This window comes from Salvelinus namaycush, chromosome 23 (genome assembly GCF_016432855.1).
Source record: "Salvelinus namaycush isolate Seneca chromosome 23, SaNama_1.0, whole genome shotgun sequence".
In the NCBI taxonomy this organism is placed as follows: Eukaryota; Metazoa; Chordata; class Actinopteri; order Salmoniformes; family Salmonidae; genus Salvelinus; species Salvelinus namaycush.
The window spans coordinates 16,598,678-16,615,532 of NC_052329.1; the positions used below are offsets into that span (position 1 = coordinate 16,598,678).

The 16,855-nt window shown below is 43.9% G+C and overlaps 1 protein-coding gene across 1 annotated transcript in view; it reads left to right on the forward strand.

Moving 5' to 3' along the window:
* Positions 1-752: 752 nt before the first annotated feature.
* The window catches only part of LOC120018122 (unconventional myosin-XVIIIa-like), an 82,491-nt gene continuing 66,388 nt past the window's right edge, over positions 753-16,855 (forward strand). The window contains exons 1-8 of the mRNA XM_038961124.1: positions 753-848; positions 1,817-1,993; positions 2,570-2,780; positions 5,298-5,440; positions 5,531-5,631; positions 5,799-5,862; positions 6,007-6,151; positions 14,521-14,532. Coding sequence (XP_038817052.1) covers positions 1,886-1,993; positions 2,570-2,780; positions 5,298-5,440; positions 5,531-5,631; positions 5,799-5,862; positions 6,007-6,151; positions 14,521-14,532 — 784 coding nt within the window. The 5' untranslated portion in view covers positions 753-848; positions 1,817-1,885. The remainder of the gene's footprint in view (positions 849-1,816; positions 1,994-2,569; positions 2,781-5,297; positions 5,441-5,530; positions 5,632-5,798; positions 5,863-6,006; positions 6,152-14,520; positions 14,533-16,855) is intronic.

Genomic DNA, 16,855 nt, shown 5'->3' on the forward strand with positions numbered 1-16,855 from the left:
GAGCTGAGCTGGAGAAATGTCTCTCTGTGATCTGGGACTCTGAACTGTGTTTTTATCTCTGCCTGATCCACCGGCCTTTCCAGCGCTCTGCCTTTCATCACAGCATGTACTATTAGCAAGTCCACTGCATGCCCACTGTCAGCCCATTATCTCCAATGCTACTGGACATAATTGTGTAACATGCTATAAGCTCTCAACCAGCTACTTTAAACACGTGAGTGAATGTTATTGATGTGAACAGGTGTGTTTGTAGGGAGCACATGTCCTCTCAAGTCTAAAGCCTCTCTGTGGTTGAAAACTGCTGAGTGGTATCTACTTCAGCCACAGAAAGGCCCAGTGAAAGCTGACATGGCCTAAGGTCATTGTTTTGCTGTGTGTGACTGTGGTCTTCTACACAATCTCTTCCAGGTGAAGACAGAGGAGCAGATAGCCACAGAGCAGGCATGGTACGGCTCAGAGAAGGTCTGGCTGGTCCACAAGGATGGCTTCTCCCTGGGTAAGTTGGACCAGGAGGGATGCAGAGCTTTGCCCTGCTAATTTTTACAATTGCTTTTAAACTATGGGTTATTGTTTTTTCCTGAAACCATGTCTGTGCACACTCCAACCAATAAGTTATATCCCAATAAGTTATTTTTGTGTGTGTGTGTGTGTGTGTGTGTGTGTGTGTGTGTGTGTGTGTGTGTGTGTGTGTGTGTGTGTGTGTGTGTGTGTGTGTGTGTGTGTGTGTGTGTGTGTGCATAGCGACACTGCTGAAGACTGAGGCGGGCTCTCTGCCGGAGGGGAAGGTGAAGATCAAACTGGAACATGACGGGACAGTACTGGACGTAGATGAGGATGACGTGGAGAAGGTGGGGGGGAACTACACCTTCAATGGGGTGCATGTAGGGGAAAGATCCAAGAAGGAGGGAGGGGGTCTTTGCACTCGTCAGTCAGCCCTTCTGGAGTGTGTAGCAGTCACAGATGGTCAGCCCAGGCACAGGGGATTGTGGGACGTCTGTGGAGAGGGAGACAGGCTAGAGGGGAAAAGGTGTGAGTTTGGCAGGCCTCGATCAGGTGACTCACACATACATGGCACCAGGCCCAAATCACAGAGAGATCAGTGACAGGACGCTTTAAAAACTGTTTTGGCACAAAGCATCAAAAACCTCCCATCATTCACAACATGCTGTCTCCAAGACCTTGACTAGAGGATGTCTGCTCTGCTTTCAGGAGAAATCCTCACCTGGTGTTATAGACGTTCATTTAACTCTCGTAGGGTAAACTGATAAAAAGAGTGACTTTGAACAGTTAGTGTTTTCAAAGCGTCAAGGTCACCGTCTAATCATACATTTGAATCTGTTTGATTAAGGAAGTGCAAACTGGGACCTGTCTGAGGTTGGAGGGAGACATTGTTTTAATTGCATCAAAGACTTGGCATTAGGTTCTTGGTGGCAAGTCACGGTGTGGCATACTAAATCGCTAGTATCTTAATACTGCTCCTCTACTCCTCAGTGAAACTCACGACATTACCAGTGAGATTGCCAGTCTCAAATGGACCCCTAGCCTCTACCCCTATAAAGTGCTCTTTGTTTAGATCAATCTGAAAAAACGAAATAGGTGTAGGCAACCTGGAGAAACTTTTCAAAAGGCATGATGGTAATCTTGGCAGATTTGAATTCTGTTGTTGGTCATTTCTGTAAGCAGTCCCACTTCAGACAACCAGAATCCCAGTATGTATGATGTTTTCATATTGCTGAGTGTTCCTTTAATAAAGCTCTAGTATTACAACACTCCTCAGTCATTAGTCGTTCACCTTTGACCTTTGCTCGTGTCCCAGGCGAATCCCCCGTCGTTTGACCGCTCTGAGGACCTGGCCTCGCTGCAGTACCTCAATGAGTCCAGTGTGATGCACTCCCTGCGGCAGCGCTATGGGGGAAACCTCATCCACACACACGCCGGGCCCAACATGGTCATCATCAATCCCCTCAGCGCTCCCTCCATGTACTCAGAGAAGGTGAGGAGAGAGGACACACTCAGCAGATACATATCTACACACAGACACACACACACACACGCATACCGACAGACGCACATTTCATGACCTTTGAGAACATATCTGTACCACTCCACTGACATGATTCTGGTTTATTCTCTGTGAATGGTTTCATGCATGCTACTTAATGCTATTCTTGTTTGTGCATTTCCTTGCTATTATGTCATAGTATTTCCTGTTAGGGAGAGGAGGATGGATGAATTAAAACAGGAGAGATGACTAGGAGGATAGAGAGGGAAGTCTTCAGAGGTCCACAAAATGACAATGAAATCTAATTATCCTAATGAGATTTAGAGGTTAGAGTATTGAGGAAGCCTGTAGTCTGTAATATCTACTTAACTCTCATCACTCATAACAAAACGACTACCCATTAGACCATACAGACAGGGTGCTTAGCTGGGAATGTGGTGATTTTAAGGACGCACGTACACAAACACACAAAGCCCCTCTCAGGACCGTACAGGAGTCACTGTTGTGCACCTCTCTCTCCCCCATCTCTTCTCTCTCTCTCTCTTTCCCTCTCCTCGGTCCCATCAGGTGATGCACATGTTTAAGGGGTGCAGGAGAGAGGACACGGCACCTCACATCTACGCGGTGGCCCAGTCGGCCTACAGGAACCTGTTGACCACGCGTCAGGACCAGTCCATCGTGCTGCTGGGGAAGAGCGGCAGCGGCAAGACCACCAACTGTCAACACCTGGTCCAGTACCTGGTCTCCATCGCTGGCAGCACCGGAAAGATCTTCTCTGGTGAGAGAGTCCTTGGCTATGATGAGTTAACCGCTCTCTTTTTGGCCTGGTCCTGGACTCCTTTTCGCCCAGCAAGCAGTAAAGCTAATATTCAGGGATTTTTGTCATTAAATGAAATGTAAAGCATGTTGAAGGACTGTTATAATCCCCTTCCAGATGGTGGCTTGATTACTTAAGTGTTACCTAATGACCGTGGTGGCTTAAATTCACTTAATTACTCTATAGGTAATTTGTCTTAATAGCCTAATATATAATTAAGCACATAATGCGCATGTGTTTGTACACAGGAGGACATTCACTGAGTTGTTACTGATTAGATCAGTGTCAGCTAATTGACTGAGAACTCAGCAGAAATCCAGCCAGGTGCAGTAGGTGTTAGTTAGTAGGGGAAGATAAAGAGCAGTTTCAACATGCCAGCCAGCCAGCCAGCCAGCCAGCCAGCCAGCCAGCCAGCCAGCCAGCCAGCCAGCCAGCCAGCCAGAGAGGTAGGCATGGGGGAGAGTGTAGGGGTGTTACTGAGAATTTGGGAGAGGAGGAGGGAGGGCAGCTTGATGGAAGCTGGCTTCGAAACCTCGATTCGAAGATCGGTTGTGGTTGGCTCAGTATTCCAGGTGTGTGTGTGTTCGTGTGAGTATGTGCTCCTGTGCATTTGTGTATGTGTGCGTAGGTGTGTGTGTGTTCATGTGAGTATGCACTCCTGTGCATATGTGTGTGTGTGTGTGTGTGTGTGTGTGAATGTGTGTGCGTGATGGATGAGGGGATCCCCTAATGATGCCCTGTGTAGCTGGGGGATAATTAGCAAAGCTTATCAAAACTCCTCAGCTTCTCCTGGTTAGTTGTAAGGGGCTAATGAGAGCTCCAGAATCCAGCCACCAGCCACTACTAGTCTAGACTGTTAAACAGGGGAGCTGCTATGGAAGGTGCAGCAGGCTATATACACTACATGGTATGTGGACACCTGTTAGTTTCAACATCTCATTTCAAAATCATGGGCATTAATATGGAGTTGGTCCCCCCTTTGCTGCTATAACAGCCTCCACTCTTCTGGGAAGGCTTTCCACTAGATGTTGGAACATTGCTGCGGGGACTTGCTTCCATTCAGCCATAAGAGCATTAGTGAGGACGGGTGCTGATGTCAGGCGATTAGGCCTGGCTCGCAGTCAGTTTTCCAATTCATCCCAAAGGTGTTCGATGGGGTTGAGGTCAGGGCTCTGTGCAGTCCAGTCAAGTTCTTCCACACTGATCTTGAGAAACCATTTATTTTTGGACCTCGCTTTGTGCACAGGGCATTGTCATGCTGAAACAGGAAAGGGCCTTTCCCAAACTGTTGCCTCAAAGTTGGAAGCACAGAATCATCTAGAATGTCATTGTATGCTGTAGCGTTAAGATTTCCTTTCACTGGAACTAAAGACCATTAATCCTTCTACACCAAACTTTACAGTTGGCATTATGCTTTCGGACAAGTAGCGTTCTCCTGGCATCCTCCAAACCCATTCGTCCGTCGGACTGCCACATGGTGAAGTGTGATTCATCACTCCAGAGAACATGTTTCAACTGCTCCAGAGTCCAATGGTGGCAAGCTTTACACCACTTCAGCCGACGATTGGCATTGTGCATGGTGATCTTAGGCTTGTGTGCAACTGCTCGGCCATGGAAACCATTTCATGAAGCTCCAGATGAATAGTTCTTGTGCTGACGTTTCTTCCAGAGGCATTTTGGAACTCAGTCGTGATTGTTGCAACCAGGGAAAGACGATTTTTACGCGGTACACGCTTCAGCACTCGGTCCTGTACTGTGAGCTTGTGTGGCCTACAACTTCACAGCTAAGCCATTGTTGCTCCTAGACCTTTCCACTTCACAATAACAGCACTTACTGTTCACCGGGGCAGCACTAGCAGTGCAGACATTTTCTGAACTGACTTGTTGGAAAGGTGGCATCCTATGACGGTGCCATGTTGAAAGTCAGGTCAGTTGTAGTTTTCTTCAGTACTGGCCATTCTACTACCAATGTTTCTCTATGGAGATTGCATGGCTGTGTGCTCGACTTTATACACCCGTCGTCAATGGGTGTGGCTGAAATAGCCGAATCCACTAATTTGAAAGGGTGTCCACATACTTCTGTAAGTTTCACATACCTACATTTACATTTGAGTCATTTAGCAGAAGCTCTTATCCAGAGTGACTTACAGGAGCAATTAGGGTTAAGTGAGTCTGACTAGTAGCCCTACTCTTTAAGTAATGAGGCGTTCCTGCTCATCTTGATCTCAAAAGAGGGAAAGGAACTCCACTAAGAGAATAATTGACAAAGCCTAACTGACATGACATAACATGATTATCAAAGTAAGTCACAACATGGTAGTCGAATCCCCTCACAAATAGAACAGTATTGAATGTGAAATGCCAAAACACTGACATGATATTTTAAATAAATAAAGCTGTTCTCTAACAGTCCTCTGTCCTCCTCGCTGTTCCCCCCTTCCTTCCTCCCTCCCGCCCTCTCTCCCTCCATCCCTGCAGGAGAGAAGTGGCAGGCAGTATACACCATCCTGGAAGCATTTGGGAACAGCTCCACCTCCATGAACACCAACGCCAGCCGCTTCTCTCAGATTGTCTCTCTGGACTTCGACCAGGCTGGCCAGGTGGCCTCCGCATCCATACAGGTAGGCAGTATCACGCACACACACGGTCATGGACACTGACATACGCACACACACATATTGACATCTTGTTGTCCTCTTCCTGTACCTAAGACCATGCTGCTTGAGAAGCTGAGAGTGGCCAAACGGCCAGAGACTGAGTCCACCTTCAACGTCTTCTACTACATGATGTCCGGAGCTGACAGCACTCTCAGGTGATCCCTCTACCATCTCTCAGTTGGGATTGAATTGAAGTGGATGGTTGCAGTAGATTGCAGAAGCTTGGTCTTGTGTATATAGCACTGTTCTCATGTTAAACTTGTGGTGTAAACTAGCTATTTACTGTGATTTCAACCTGTTCATTTCCCCTGTTTCCTCTCAGAACGGAGCTACACTTTAACCACTTTGCAGAGAACAGCGCCTTCGGAATTGCGCCTCAGTCTAAAGTAAAATGCTGTTATTATTCTCTTGTTATTATGTGTATTATATGTCCTTTTCTGAATTTTGTGTAAAACAACTGGAAAACTGTCTTAACTGTGCCCCTCCCTCCCTCCCTCCCTCCCTCCCTCCCTCCCTCCCTCCCTCCCTAGCCGGAGGACAAACAGAAGTCATCTCAGCAGTTCACCAAGCTGCAGGCAGCCATGAAGGTGCTGGGCATCTCAGTGGAGGAGCAGAGGGCTCTGTGGCTCATCCTGGGGGCCATCTACCACCTGGGGGCAGCAGGGGCCACCAAAGGTAAGGACCCCTAGCCCTGTCCTACTCACTGTAGGATCTCTACTGGTCCACTGCACTACTCACTGTTGAACTAATTGACTGAGAACTCTGCAGTAATCTAACCATGTTAGGATGCTATAAGTGTGTGCTAGTTAGTTAGTGTAAGTTAAAGTGCAGTTCCAACATGCCAGCCATAGAGGTAGAATTGGGGTAGAGTGGATGTTAAAGGGATACTTTGGGATTTTGGCAATGAGGCCCTTTATCAACTTCCCCAGAGTCAGATGAACTCATGCATACCATTTTTATGTCTCACCCATTTTTAGTCTCACTAACTAGCGCTAGCGCAATTGCTATCTAGCGTTAGCGCAATGACTGCAAGTCTACGGGGACTTCCAGTCATTGCGCTAATGCTAGTTAGCATTGGCTCGCAAAACTACCAATAACTTGCTTCATACTGGACACAGAGACATAAAAATTGTATCCACAAGTTCATCTGACTCTGGGTAAGTAGATACAGGGCCTCATTGCCAAAATCCCAAAGTATCCCTTCAAGACTTTGGAAGAGGAGGTGGAGGAGGGGCAGGGGCAGGAGGGAGTGCAGGTTGATCGTGTCCACTCACTGTTTGCTGCGCCCACCAGGGATCTCTTATAAAGCTTTCAGTGATACATAAAAAAACATAACTATATATGAATGTAGAGTTGAAGTCGGAAGTTTACATACACCTTAGCCAAATACATTTAAACTCAGTTTTTCACAATTCCTGACATTTAATCCTAGTTAAAATTCCCTGTCTTAGTTATGTTTGGATCACCACTTTATTTTAAGAATGTGAAATGTCAGAATAATAGTAGAGAGAATTATTTATTTCAGCTTTTATTTATTTCATCACATTCCCAGTGGGTCAGAAGTTTACATACACTCAATTAGTATTTGGTAGCATTGCCTTAAAATTGTTTAACTTGGGTCAAATGTTTAGGGTAGCCTTCCACAAGCTTCCCACAATAAGTTGGGTGAATTTTGGCCATTCCTCCTGACAGAGCTGGTGTAACTGAGTCAGGTTTGTAGGCCTCCTTGCTCGCACACACTTTTTCAGTTCTGCCCACAAATATTCTATAGGATTGAGGTCAGGGCTTTGTGATGGCCACTCCAATAATTTGACTTTGCTGTCCTTAAGCCATTTTGCCACAACTTTGGACGTATGCTTGGGGTCATTGTCCATTTGGAAGACCCATTTGCGAGCAAGCTTTAACTTCCTGACTGATGTCTTGAGATGTTGCTTCAATAAATCCACATAATTTTCCTCCTCATGATGCCATCTATTTTGTGAAGTGCACCAGTCCCTCCTGCAGCAAAGCACCCCCACAACATGATGCTGCCACCCCTGTGCTTCATGGTTGGGATGGTGTTCTTTGGCTTGCAAGCCTCCCCCTTTTTCCTCCAAACATAACGATGGTCATTATGGCCAAACAGTTCTATTTTTGTTTCATCAGACCAGAGGACATTTCTCCAAAAAGTACGATCTTTGTCTCCGTGTGCAGTTGCAAACCGTAGTCTGGCTTTTTTATGGCGGTTTTGGAGCAGTGGCTTCTTCCTTGCTGAGTGGCCTTTCAGGTTATGTCGATATAGGACTCATTTTACTGTGGCTATAGATACTTTTGTACCTGTTTCCTCCAGCATCTTCACAAGGTCCTTTGCTGTTGTTCTGGGATTGATTTGCACTTTTCTCACCAAAGTACGTTCATCTCTAGGAGACAGAACACGTCTCCTTCCTGAGCGGTATGACGGCTGCGTGGTCCCATGGTGTTTATACTTGCGTACTATTGTTTGTACAGATGAACGTGGTACCTTCAGGCTTTGGAAATTGCTCCCAAGGATGAACCAGACTTTTTGAGGTCTACAATTTTTTTGTGAGGTCTTGGCTGATTTCTTTTGATTTTCCCAGAACCTTCCACCCCCACCTGGGATATGGATGCTTGATGAAGACCTAAGGGTCGACACGTTGTTATAAATAAAATCACCTGGGATATGGATGCTTGATGAAGACCTAAGAGTCGACACGTTGTTATAAATAAAATCACCTGGGATATGGATGCATGATGAAGACCTAAGGGTCGACACGTTGTTATAAATAAAATCACCTGGGATATGGATGCATGATGAAGACCTAAGGGTCGACACGTTGTTATAAATAAAATCACCTGGGATATGGATGCATGATGAAGACCTAAGGGTCGACACGTTGTTATAAATAAAATCACCTGGGATATGGATGCTTGATGAAGACCTAAGGGTCGACACGTTGTTATAAATAAAATCACCTGGGATATGGATGCATGATGAAGACCTAAGGGTCGACACGTTGTTATAAATAAAATCACCTGGGATATGGATGCATGATGAAGACCTAAGGGTCGACACGTTGTTATAAATAAAATCACCTGGGATATGGATGCTTGATGAAGACCTAAGGGTCGACACGTTGTTATAAATAAAATCACCTGGGATATGGATGCTTGATGAAGACCTAAGGGTCGACACGTTGTTATAAATAAAATCACCTGGGATATGGATGCATGATGAAGACCTAAGGGTCGACACGTTGTTATAAATAAAATCACCTGGGATATGGATGCTTGATGAAGACCTAAGGGTCGACACGTTGTTATAAATAAAATCACCTGGGATATGGATGCATGATGAAGACCTAAGGGTCGACACGTTGTTATAAATAAAATCACCTGGGATATGGATGCATGATGAAGACCTAAGGGTCGACACGTTGTTATAAATAAAATCACCTGGGATATGGATGCATGATGAAGACCTAAGGGTCGACACGTTGTTATAAATAAAATCACCTGGGATATGGATGCTTGATGAAGACCTAAGAGTCGACACGTTGTTATAAATAAAATCACCTGGGATATGGATGCATGATGAAGACCTAAGAGTCGACACGTTGTTATAAATAAAATCACCTGGGAGCCTGAGCAGCAGTGTGCAGCATGTTCCTTTCTGTTTTCCTTTACTGTAAGGCCATTCATGCATTGGAAGAACACACAGAAGTGTCCTGGTCAAATTTACTTTCCCCTGTGTTGTGTGTGTGTGTGTGTGTGTGTGTGTGTGTGTGTGTGTGTGTGTGTGTGTGTGTGTGTGTGTGTGTGTGTGTGTGTGTGTGTGTGTGTGTGTGTGTATGTGTATGTACAGTGGGTGTGTGTGTATGTATGTACAGTGTGTGTTTGTATGTACAGTGTGTGTGTACAGTGTGTACAGTGTGTACAGTGTGTGTATGTGTTATTTCCCAGAGATAAGGAATACATACTCAAATGAAGTGCGATGGCGTCGTAAATTACATTTGCTTCTCATCCATGAGTGGTTTTAATGAAATAATGAGTTGAAAGATATGAACAGGCCACACGCCGAGCCATTCACTAGGCCTCCGAGAGAGGAGCGCTAACTTTGTTCTCTCGCTGCGCACAAAGTCCTTTCAAGTTGTTTAATTTATAAAACTGTTGGAGTGTTGAATGTGTGCAGATATTTCTGTTATGTTAATAAAGACCGATATAATATCTGTGTCTCTGTGCTGATAGTCTAGAGAATGTTTATTCATGCTCTCTGATATTGCCTCCCCCGCAGTCACAGACCTAGACGAATGTGGTAATTAACTTTTTAGAATCATTAGACTCCAGACTGCCCCGTCTCCATGGACTGTGTTCTCTGTGTGCATGTGCGTGCGTGTGTGCTGCTTCTCTTTCGTTATTCACAGGGCTGCAGCAGGGTTTTGAGTTGGGTGGAATCATGAAGCGGGTGGGTGGTGGGCTGGGGGTAGACCAGTCTCATGTCAACAACAGTTGCCATGCTTGCACTCACTCACACATTCTGTCGTGTCCCTACTGTCTGTTCTCTCAAATTTTTTATGTTTTATTCTCTCCCTCCTCCCTCTCTCTCTCTCTGACTCTCTCGTTCTATCTCTCTCTCACACCACTCCCCATCTGCTACTACCGACACTGTTACTGCTATTACTACTACTACTATACTGAACAAAAATATAAACGCAACATGTAAAGTGTTTGTCCCATGTTTCATGAGCTGAAATAAAAGATCCCAAAAATGTTCCATATGCACAAAAAAAATATTTTGCTAAAATTTTGTGCACAAATTTGTTTACATCCCTGTTAGTGAACATTTCTTCTTTGCCAAGATAATCCATCCACCTGACAGGTGTGGCATAGCAAGAAGCTGATTAAACAGCATAATCATTACACAGGTGCACCTTGTGTTTGGCACAATAAAACTCCACTCTAAAATGTTCAGTTTTGTCACACAACACAATGCCACAGATGTGTCAAGTTTTGAGGGAGCTTGCAATTGGCAAGCTGACTGCAGGAATGTCCGCCAGAGCTGTTGCCAGATAATTTAATGTTTGTTTCTCTACCATAAGCCACCTGCAACGTCATTTTAGAGAATTTGGCAGTACATCCAACTTGCCTCATAACCGCAGACCACGTGTAACCACGCCAGCACAGGACTTCCACATCCGGCTTCTTTACCTGCAGGATGGTCTGAGACCAGCCACCCGGACAGCTGATGAAACTGAGGAGTATTTCTGTCTGTAATAAAGCCCTTTTGTGGGGAAGTACTCATTCTGATTGGCTGGGTCTGGCTCCCCAGTGAGTGGGCCTATGCCATCCCAGCCCACCAATGGCCGCGTTTCTGCCTAGTCATGTGAAATCAATAGATTAGGGCCTAATTGATTTATTTCAATTGACTGATTTCTTATATGAACTGTAACCAGTGGTGGAAAATTTACCCAATTGTCATACTTGAGTAAAAGTAAAGATACCTTAATAGAAAATGACTCAAGTAAAAGTGAAAATCACTCAGTAAAATACTACTTGAGTAAAAGTCTAAAAGTATTTGGTTTTAAATATACTTAAGTATCAAAAGTAAAAGTATAAATCATTTCAAATTCCTTATATTAAGCAAACCAGGCAGCACAATTTTCTTGTTTTTTAAAATTTACTGATAGCCAGGGGCACACTCAAACATAGTTTACAAACAAAGCATGTGTGTTTAGTGGTTCCTCCAGATCAGAGGCAGTAGGGATGACCAGGGATGTTCACTTGATAAATGCATGAATTGAACCATTTTCCTGGCCTGCTAAGCATTTAAATTGTAACAAGTACTTTTGGGTGTCAGGGGAAATGTTTGGAGTAAAAATTACATTATTTTATTTAGGAATGTGGTGAAGTAAAAGTAAGAGTTATAAATAAAATATAAATACTAAACTAAAGTACAGATACCCCAAAAAATACTTGTGGTACTTTAAAGTATTTTTACTTGAGTACTTTACAACACTGACTGTAACTCAGTAAAATTGTTGCATGTTGTGTTTGTTTTTGTTCAGTATACTACTACTAATACTACTGCTACTACTGCTCCTAATAATTCTACCAGTAGTGCTGCTGCTACTACTACTACTACTACTACTACTACTACTACTATGACGACGACGCCTACTTCTACTACTATTACTACATTTTTACATTTTTTACATTTTAGTCATTTAGCAGACGCTCTTATCCAGAGCGACTTACAGTAGAGTGCATACATTTTATTACATTTTTACATACTGAGACAAGGATATCCCTACCGGCCAAACCCTCCCTAACCCGGACGACACTATGCCAATTGTGCGTCGCCCCACGGACCTCCCGGTTGCGGCCGGCTGCGACAGAGCCTGGGCGCGAACCCAGCCCAGCCTGGGCGCAAACCCAGAGACTCTGGTGGCGCAGCTAGCACTGCGATGCAGTGCCCTAGACCACTGCGCCACCCGGGAGGCGCAGTAGTACTACTTCTAATACTGCTCCTACTACTATTACAACTACTATTACTATACGTACTACTATTACTACTACTACGTTACTACTACTAATACTGCTACTACTACTATTACTATACTTACTACTGTTACTATTACTACTACTACTGTTACTATTACTACTAATAATGTTACTATTACTACTACTACTACTACTACTACTACTATGGCTACTACTACTACTACTGATATGGCTACTACTACTACTATACTACTTACTATAATTACTACTAATATTAACACTACTTCTACTACTACATTACTGCTATTAATACTACTACTGCTACTAATACTATTACTACTACTACTACTGTCACTGTTACCACTACTTCTACTACTGTTACTACTACCACAACTACTACTACTTGCTCTCATGAGCGGATTGGTTCCACAGCAGGGGTTGGTCCTACCAGCAGAGGGCAGTGTGTACATGCTTCTCTCCATGGCATGATGCTGTTGTCTGATCAACGCTGTGGGAACTAAACGATTAGCCTCCATCCATCTATTTAACACTTCACTTCACACTATAATGTTTTCTTTTCCATACCTATTAAAAGGGTGAAGGGTTTGGAAGAAAGGATGGTTTCCCCTACCTCTCTGCAGAGGTGATTTTAAGCATCCTCCTTGTGTTCCTTGGTCCCTTAGCACAATTTACTCTTGACAACAGGGGTGGCCAACGCCAGTGTTTGGGGACTGCAGGATTTTGTTCCAGCCCAGCACCAACGCACCTGAGAAAACTAGTCATGGTCTAATTTGAAGATCATGATTAGTAGATGTATGTGTGTTAGACCTGGGCTGGAACAAACTGCAGCTCTCCAGGACCAGAGCAGGTATCTCCTCCTCTGAGCATGCCCATGGTATCTTCACTCACATGGTTCTCCTGCCTGGACCTCAGAGCATGGATGGTGTTAGAGCTATAATATACACAGAATGTACAAATCATTAAGGAGAACTTAATAATATTGAGTTGCTACCCCCCTTTTCCCTCAGAACAAATCAATGTAAATAGTACGGTGGCCATTTGATTAATTGTTCAGCAGTCTTATGGCTTGGGGGTAGAAGCTGTTAAGGAGCAGTGATGCAACCGGTCAGGATGCTCTTGATGGTGTAGTTCTAGGGCTTTTTGATGATCTGGGGACCCATGCCAAATCTTTTCAGTCTCCTGAGGGGGAAAACGTGTTGTGCCCTCTTCACGACTGTCTTGGTGTGTTTGGACCATGATAGTTTGTTGGTGATGTGGACACCAAGGAACTTCACGCTCTCGACCCGCTCTACTACAGCCGGGTCGATGTAAATGGGGGCGTGTTCGGCCCTCCTTTTCCTGTAGTCCACGATCATCTCCTTTGTCTTTCTCACGTTGAGGGAGAGGTTGTTGTCTCTGACCTCTTCCCTATATTCTGTCTCATCGTTGTTGGTGATCAGGCCTACCACTGTTGTGCTGTCAGCAAACTTATTGATGGTGTTGGGAGTCGTGCTTGGCCACGCAGTTGTGGGTGAACAAGGAGTACAGGAGGGGACTAAGCCTCAATTCGTCGGGGCATGGACTCTACAAGGTGTCAAGTGTTCCACAGGGATGCTGGCCCATGTTGACTCCAATGCTTCCCACAGTCGTGTCAAGTTTGCTGGATGTCCTTTGGGTGGTGGACCAATACTGATACACACAGGAAACAGTTGAGCGTGAAAAACCCAGCAGCGTTGCAGTTCTTGACACAAACCGGTGCGCCTGGAACCTACTAGCATACCCTGTTCAAGGCACTTACGTCTTTTGTCTTTCCCATTCACCCTCTGAATGACACACATACAGAATGTCTCAATTATCTCAAGGCTTAAAAATCCTTCTTTAACCTGTAACCTCCCCTCCAATTACACTGATTGAAGTGGATTTAACAAGTGACATCAGTAAGGGATCATAGCTTTCACCTGGATTCACCTGGTCAGTCTATGTCATGGAAAGAGCAGATGTCCTTAATTGTCACGTTCGTTGTAGTGAGGAGACCAAAGCGCAGCGTGATGTGAATGCATATTTTTAATAGAAGACGACTGAACACGAAGAACACTAAACAAAATAACAAAACGAACGTGAACGCTATAAACAATGAGTGCAGACATGCAACTTCACATAGACAATAACCCACAAACCTAAACTGGAAAATGGCAAACTAAATAGGATCCCCAATCAGAGACAATGATAAACAGCTGCCTCTGATTGGGAACCAATCCAGGCCACCATAGACCTACATATGTCTAGACTAGACACACACACTTAGACATACAAAACCCTAGACAAGACAAAAACAACACATACCACCCTCGTCACACCCTGACCTAACCAAAATAATAAAGAAAACAAAGAATACTAAGGTCAGGGCGTGACATTAATGTTTTGTGACTCAGTGTATGATAACATGTCTGTTCTCCAGTGATAAATATCAATTGTTAATACATGAACTGTGTTTCTAACCCCCTCTCTCTACTTGCATGTTTGCATGCTGCGCCCTTGACATGCAGAGGCTGACGAAGGTAATGGAAAAAAACATTAAAACCAAGCTCTTCTTTCTTTATTTTTTTCCTAACTTAGTCTTGTAGATATGTCGTCTTTCTTAATGCCTTTATCATTCTACCCAGACGTTCTGTCATTAGCATTTTTATTGTTTTCTTTCCTCTCCCTCTCTCTCTGTCTGTCTCTCTCCCTCTTTCTCTCTCTCACACGTTGCTTCATGAATCAGAACTTTGTTGTCCTTTAAAGCTCTCTGTCTGATGTCTCTCCATGTCGCCTACTTCCAATTCCACAGCACTGTTATTATTATTCAGACCCAAAGCAAAAGCAAAGCTTGTTCATTTGAACCTGTTTGGTCGTCCCCCAACCCACAGGGGAACTTTCTAGTTGTTTGTGTCAGAACATTGTTTTGATTCTCTATGTTCTGTCTCTCTAGTCTAGATTGTTCTTCTTGGACTCTGTTGTAGAGTGTTGTTTGATGAGAGGTTAGAGGCGACCATATTGCCTGAGTCGCTGTGTCTCTGAAAGCGCTCCAGGAAACAGTGGGGGTGATCCGCCACACGGAGCCAGTAACATGGGGAGGCGGAGAGTTGTTGTCAAACCAGCTAACAGTGCTTAGTAGTCTAGTCTCAGGATTGTCTTGGTAGAGGAGGCCTCAAAGCTCAAAAGATGGGCTGCAGTCCAAACTCAAAGTAGACAGCCCTTGGCCCTAAACCCTCAGCCGAGTGTACCTTAAATGTCCCTTGCCCTAGCGAGGGAGAGTGATGATCAGAGAGGCAACGTCCTTGATGTAAATCTTGAAGTTGAGCTTAAAAACAACTAACCTAAAGCTATTTATGTACCTAGCAAGCTAACGTAGCTAGCTAGCTACAGTTACCCATATTAGCAGGCTAGCTAGTTTTATAGTTTGGTAATTTATTCCAATAGATTTCAGAATTCCAAAAAGTATGTGTATGAAGCTAGCTAAATTTTATTGGCTTCTCACTCCGAGATTAAGCCAATTTGCTCAAAAATCAATGTCATATACAGTACCAGTCAAAAGTTTGGACACACCTACTCATTCCAGGGTTTTTCTTTATTTTTACTTCTACATTGTAGAATAATAGTGAAGACATGAAATAACACATATGGAATCATGTAGTAACCAAAAAAGTGTTAAACAAGTCAAAATATATTTTATATTTGAAACGTGCACCCCGCTAAATAGCTAGCCAACTCTCGGGAGTTGATAGGCTTGAAGTCATAAACAGCTCAATGCTTGAAGCACAGTGAAGAGCTGCTGACAAACGCACAAAAGTGCTGTTTGAATGAATGCTTACGAGCCTGCTGCTGCCTACCACCGCTCAGTCAGACTACTCTATCAAATATCAAATCATAGACTTAATTATAACATAGTAACACACAGAAATACGAGCCTTAGGTCATTAATATGGTCAAATCCAGAAACGACCATTTCGAAAACCAAACGTTTATTCTTTCAGTGAAATACGGAACCGTTCCGTTTTATATCTAACGGGTGGCATCCCTAAGTCTAAATATTGCTGTTACATTGTACAACCTTCAATGTTATGTCATAATTATGTACAATTCTGGAAAATTAATTACGGTCTTTGTTAGGAATAAATGGTCTTCACACAGTTCGCAACGAGCCAGGCGGCCCAAACTGCTGCATATACCCTGACTGCTTGCACGGAACGCAAGAGAAGTGACACAATTTACCTAGTTAAAAGAAATGTTAGCAGGCAATATTAACTAAATATGCAGGTTTAAAAAGATATACTTGTGTATTGATTTTAAAGAAAGGCATTGATGTTTATGGTTAGGTACACATTGGTGCAACGACAGTGCTTTTTTTTGCGAATGCGCTTGTTAAATCATCACCCATTTGGCGAAGTAGGCTGTGATTCAATGATAAATTAACAGGCACCGCGTCGATTATATGCAACGCAGGACAAGCTAGATAAACTAGTAATATCATCAACCATGTGTAGTTAACTAGTGATTATGTTAAGATTGATTGTTTTTTATAAGATAAGTTAAATTCTAGCTAGCAACTTACCTTGGCTTCTTGCTGCACTCGCGTAACAGGTAGTCAGCCTGCCATGCAGGCTCCTCGTGGAGTGCAATGTAATCGGCCACAATCGGTGTCCAAAAATGCAGATTACCAATTGTTTTGAAAACTTGAAATCGGCCCTAATTAATCGGCCATTTCGATTAATCGGTCGACCTCTAATCTCAACATCAACTGTTCAGAGGAGACTGCGTGAATCAGGCCTTCGTGGTCGAATTGGTGCAAAGAAACCACTACTAAAGGACACTAATAATAAGAAGAGACTTGCTTGTGCC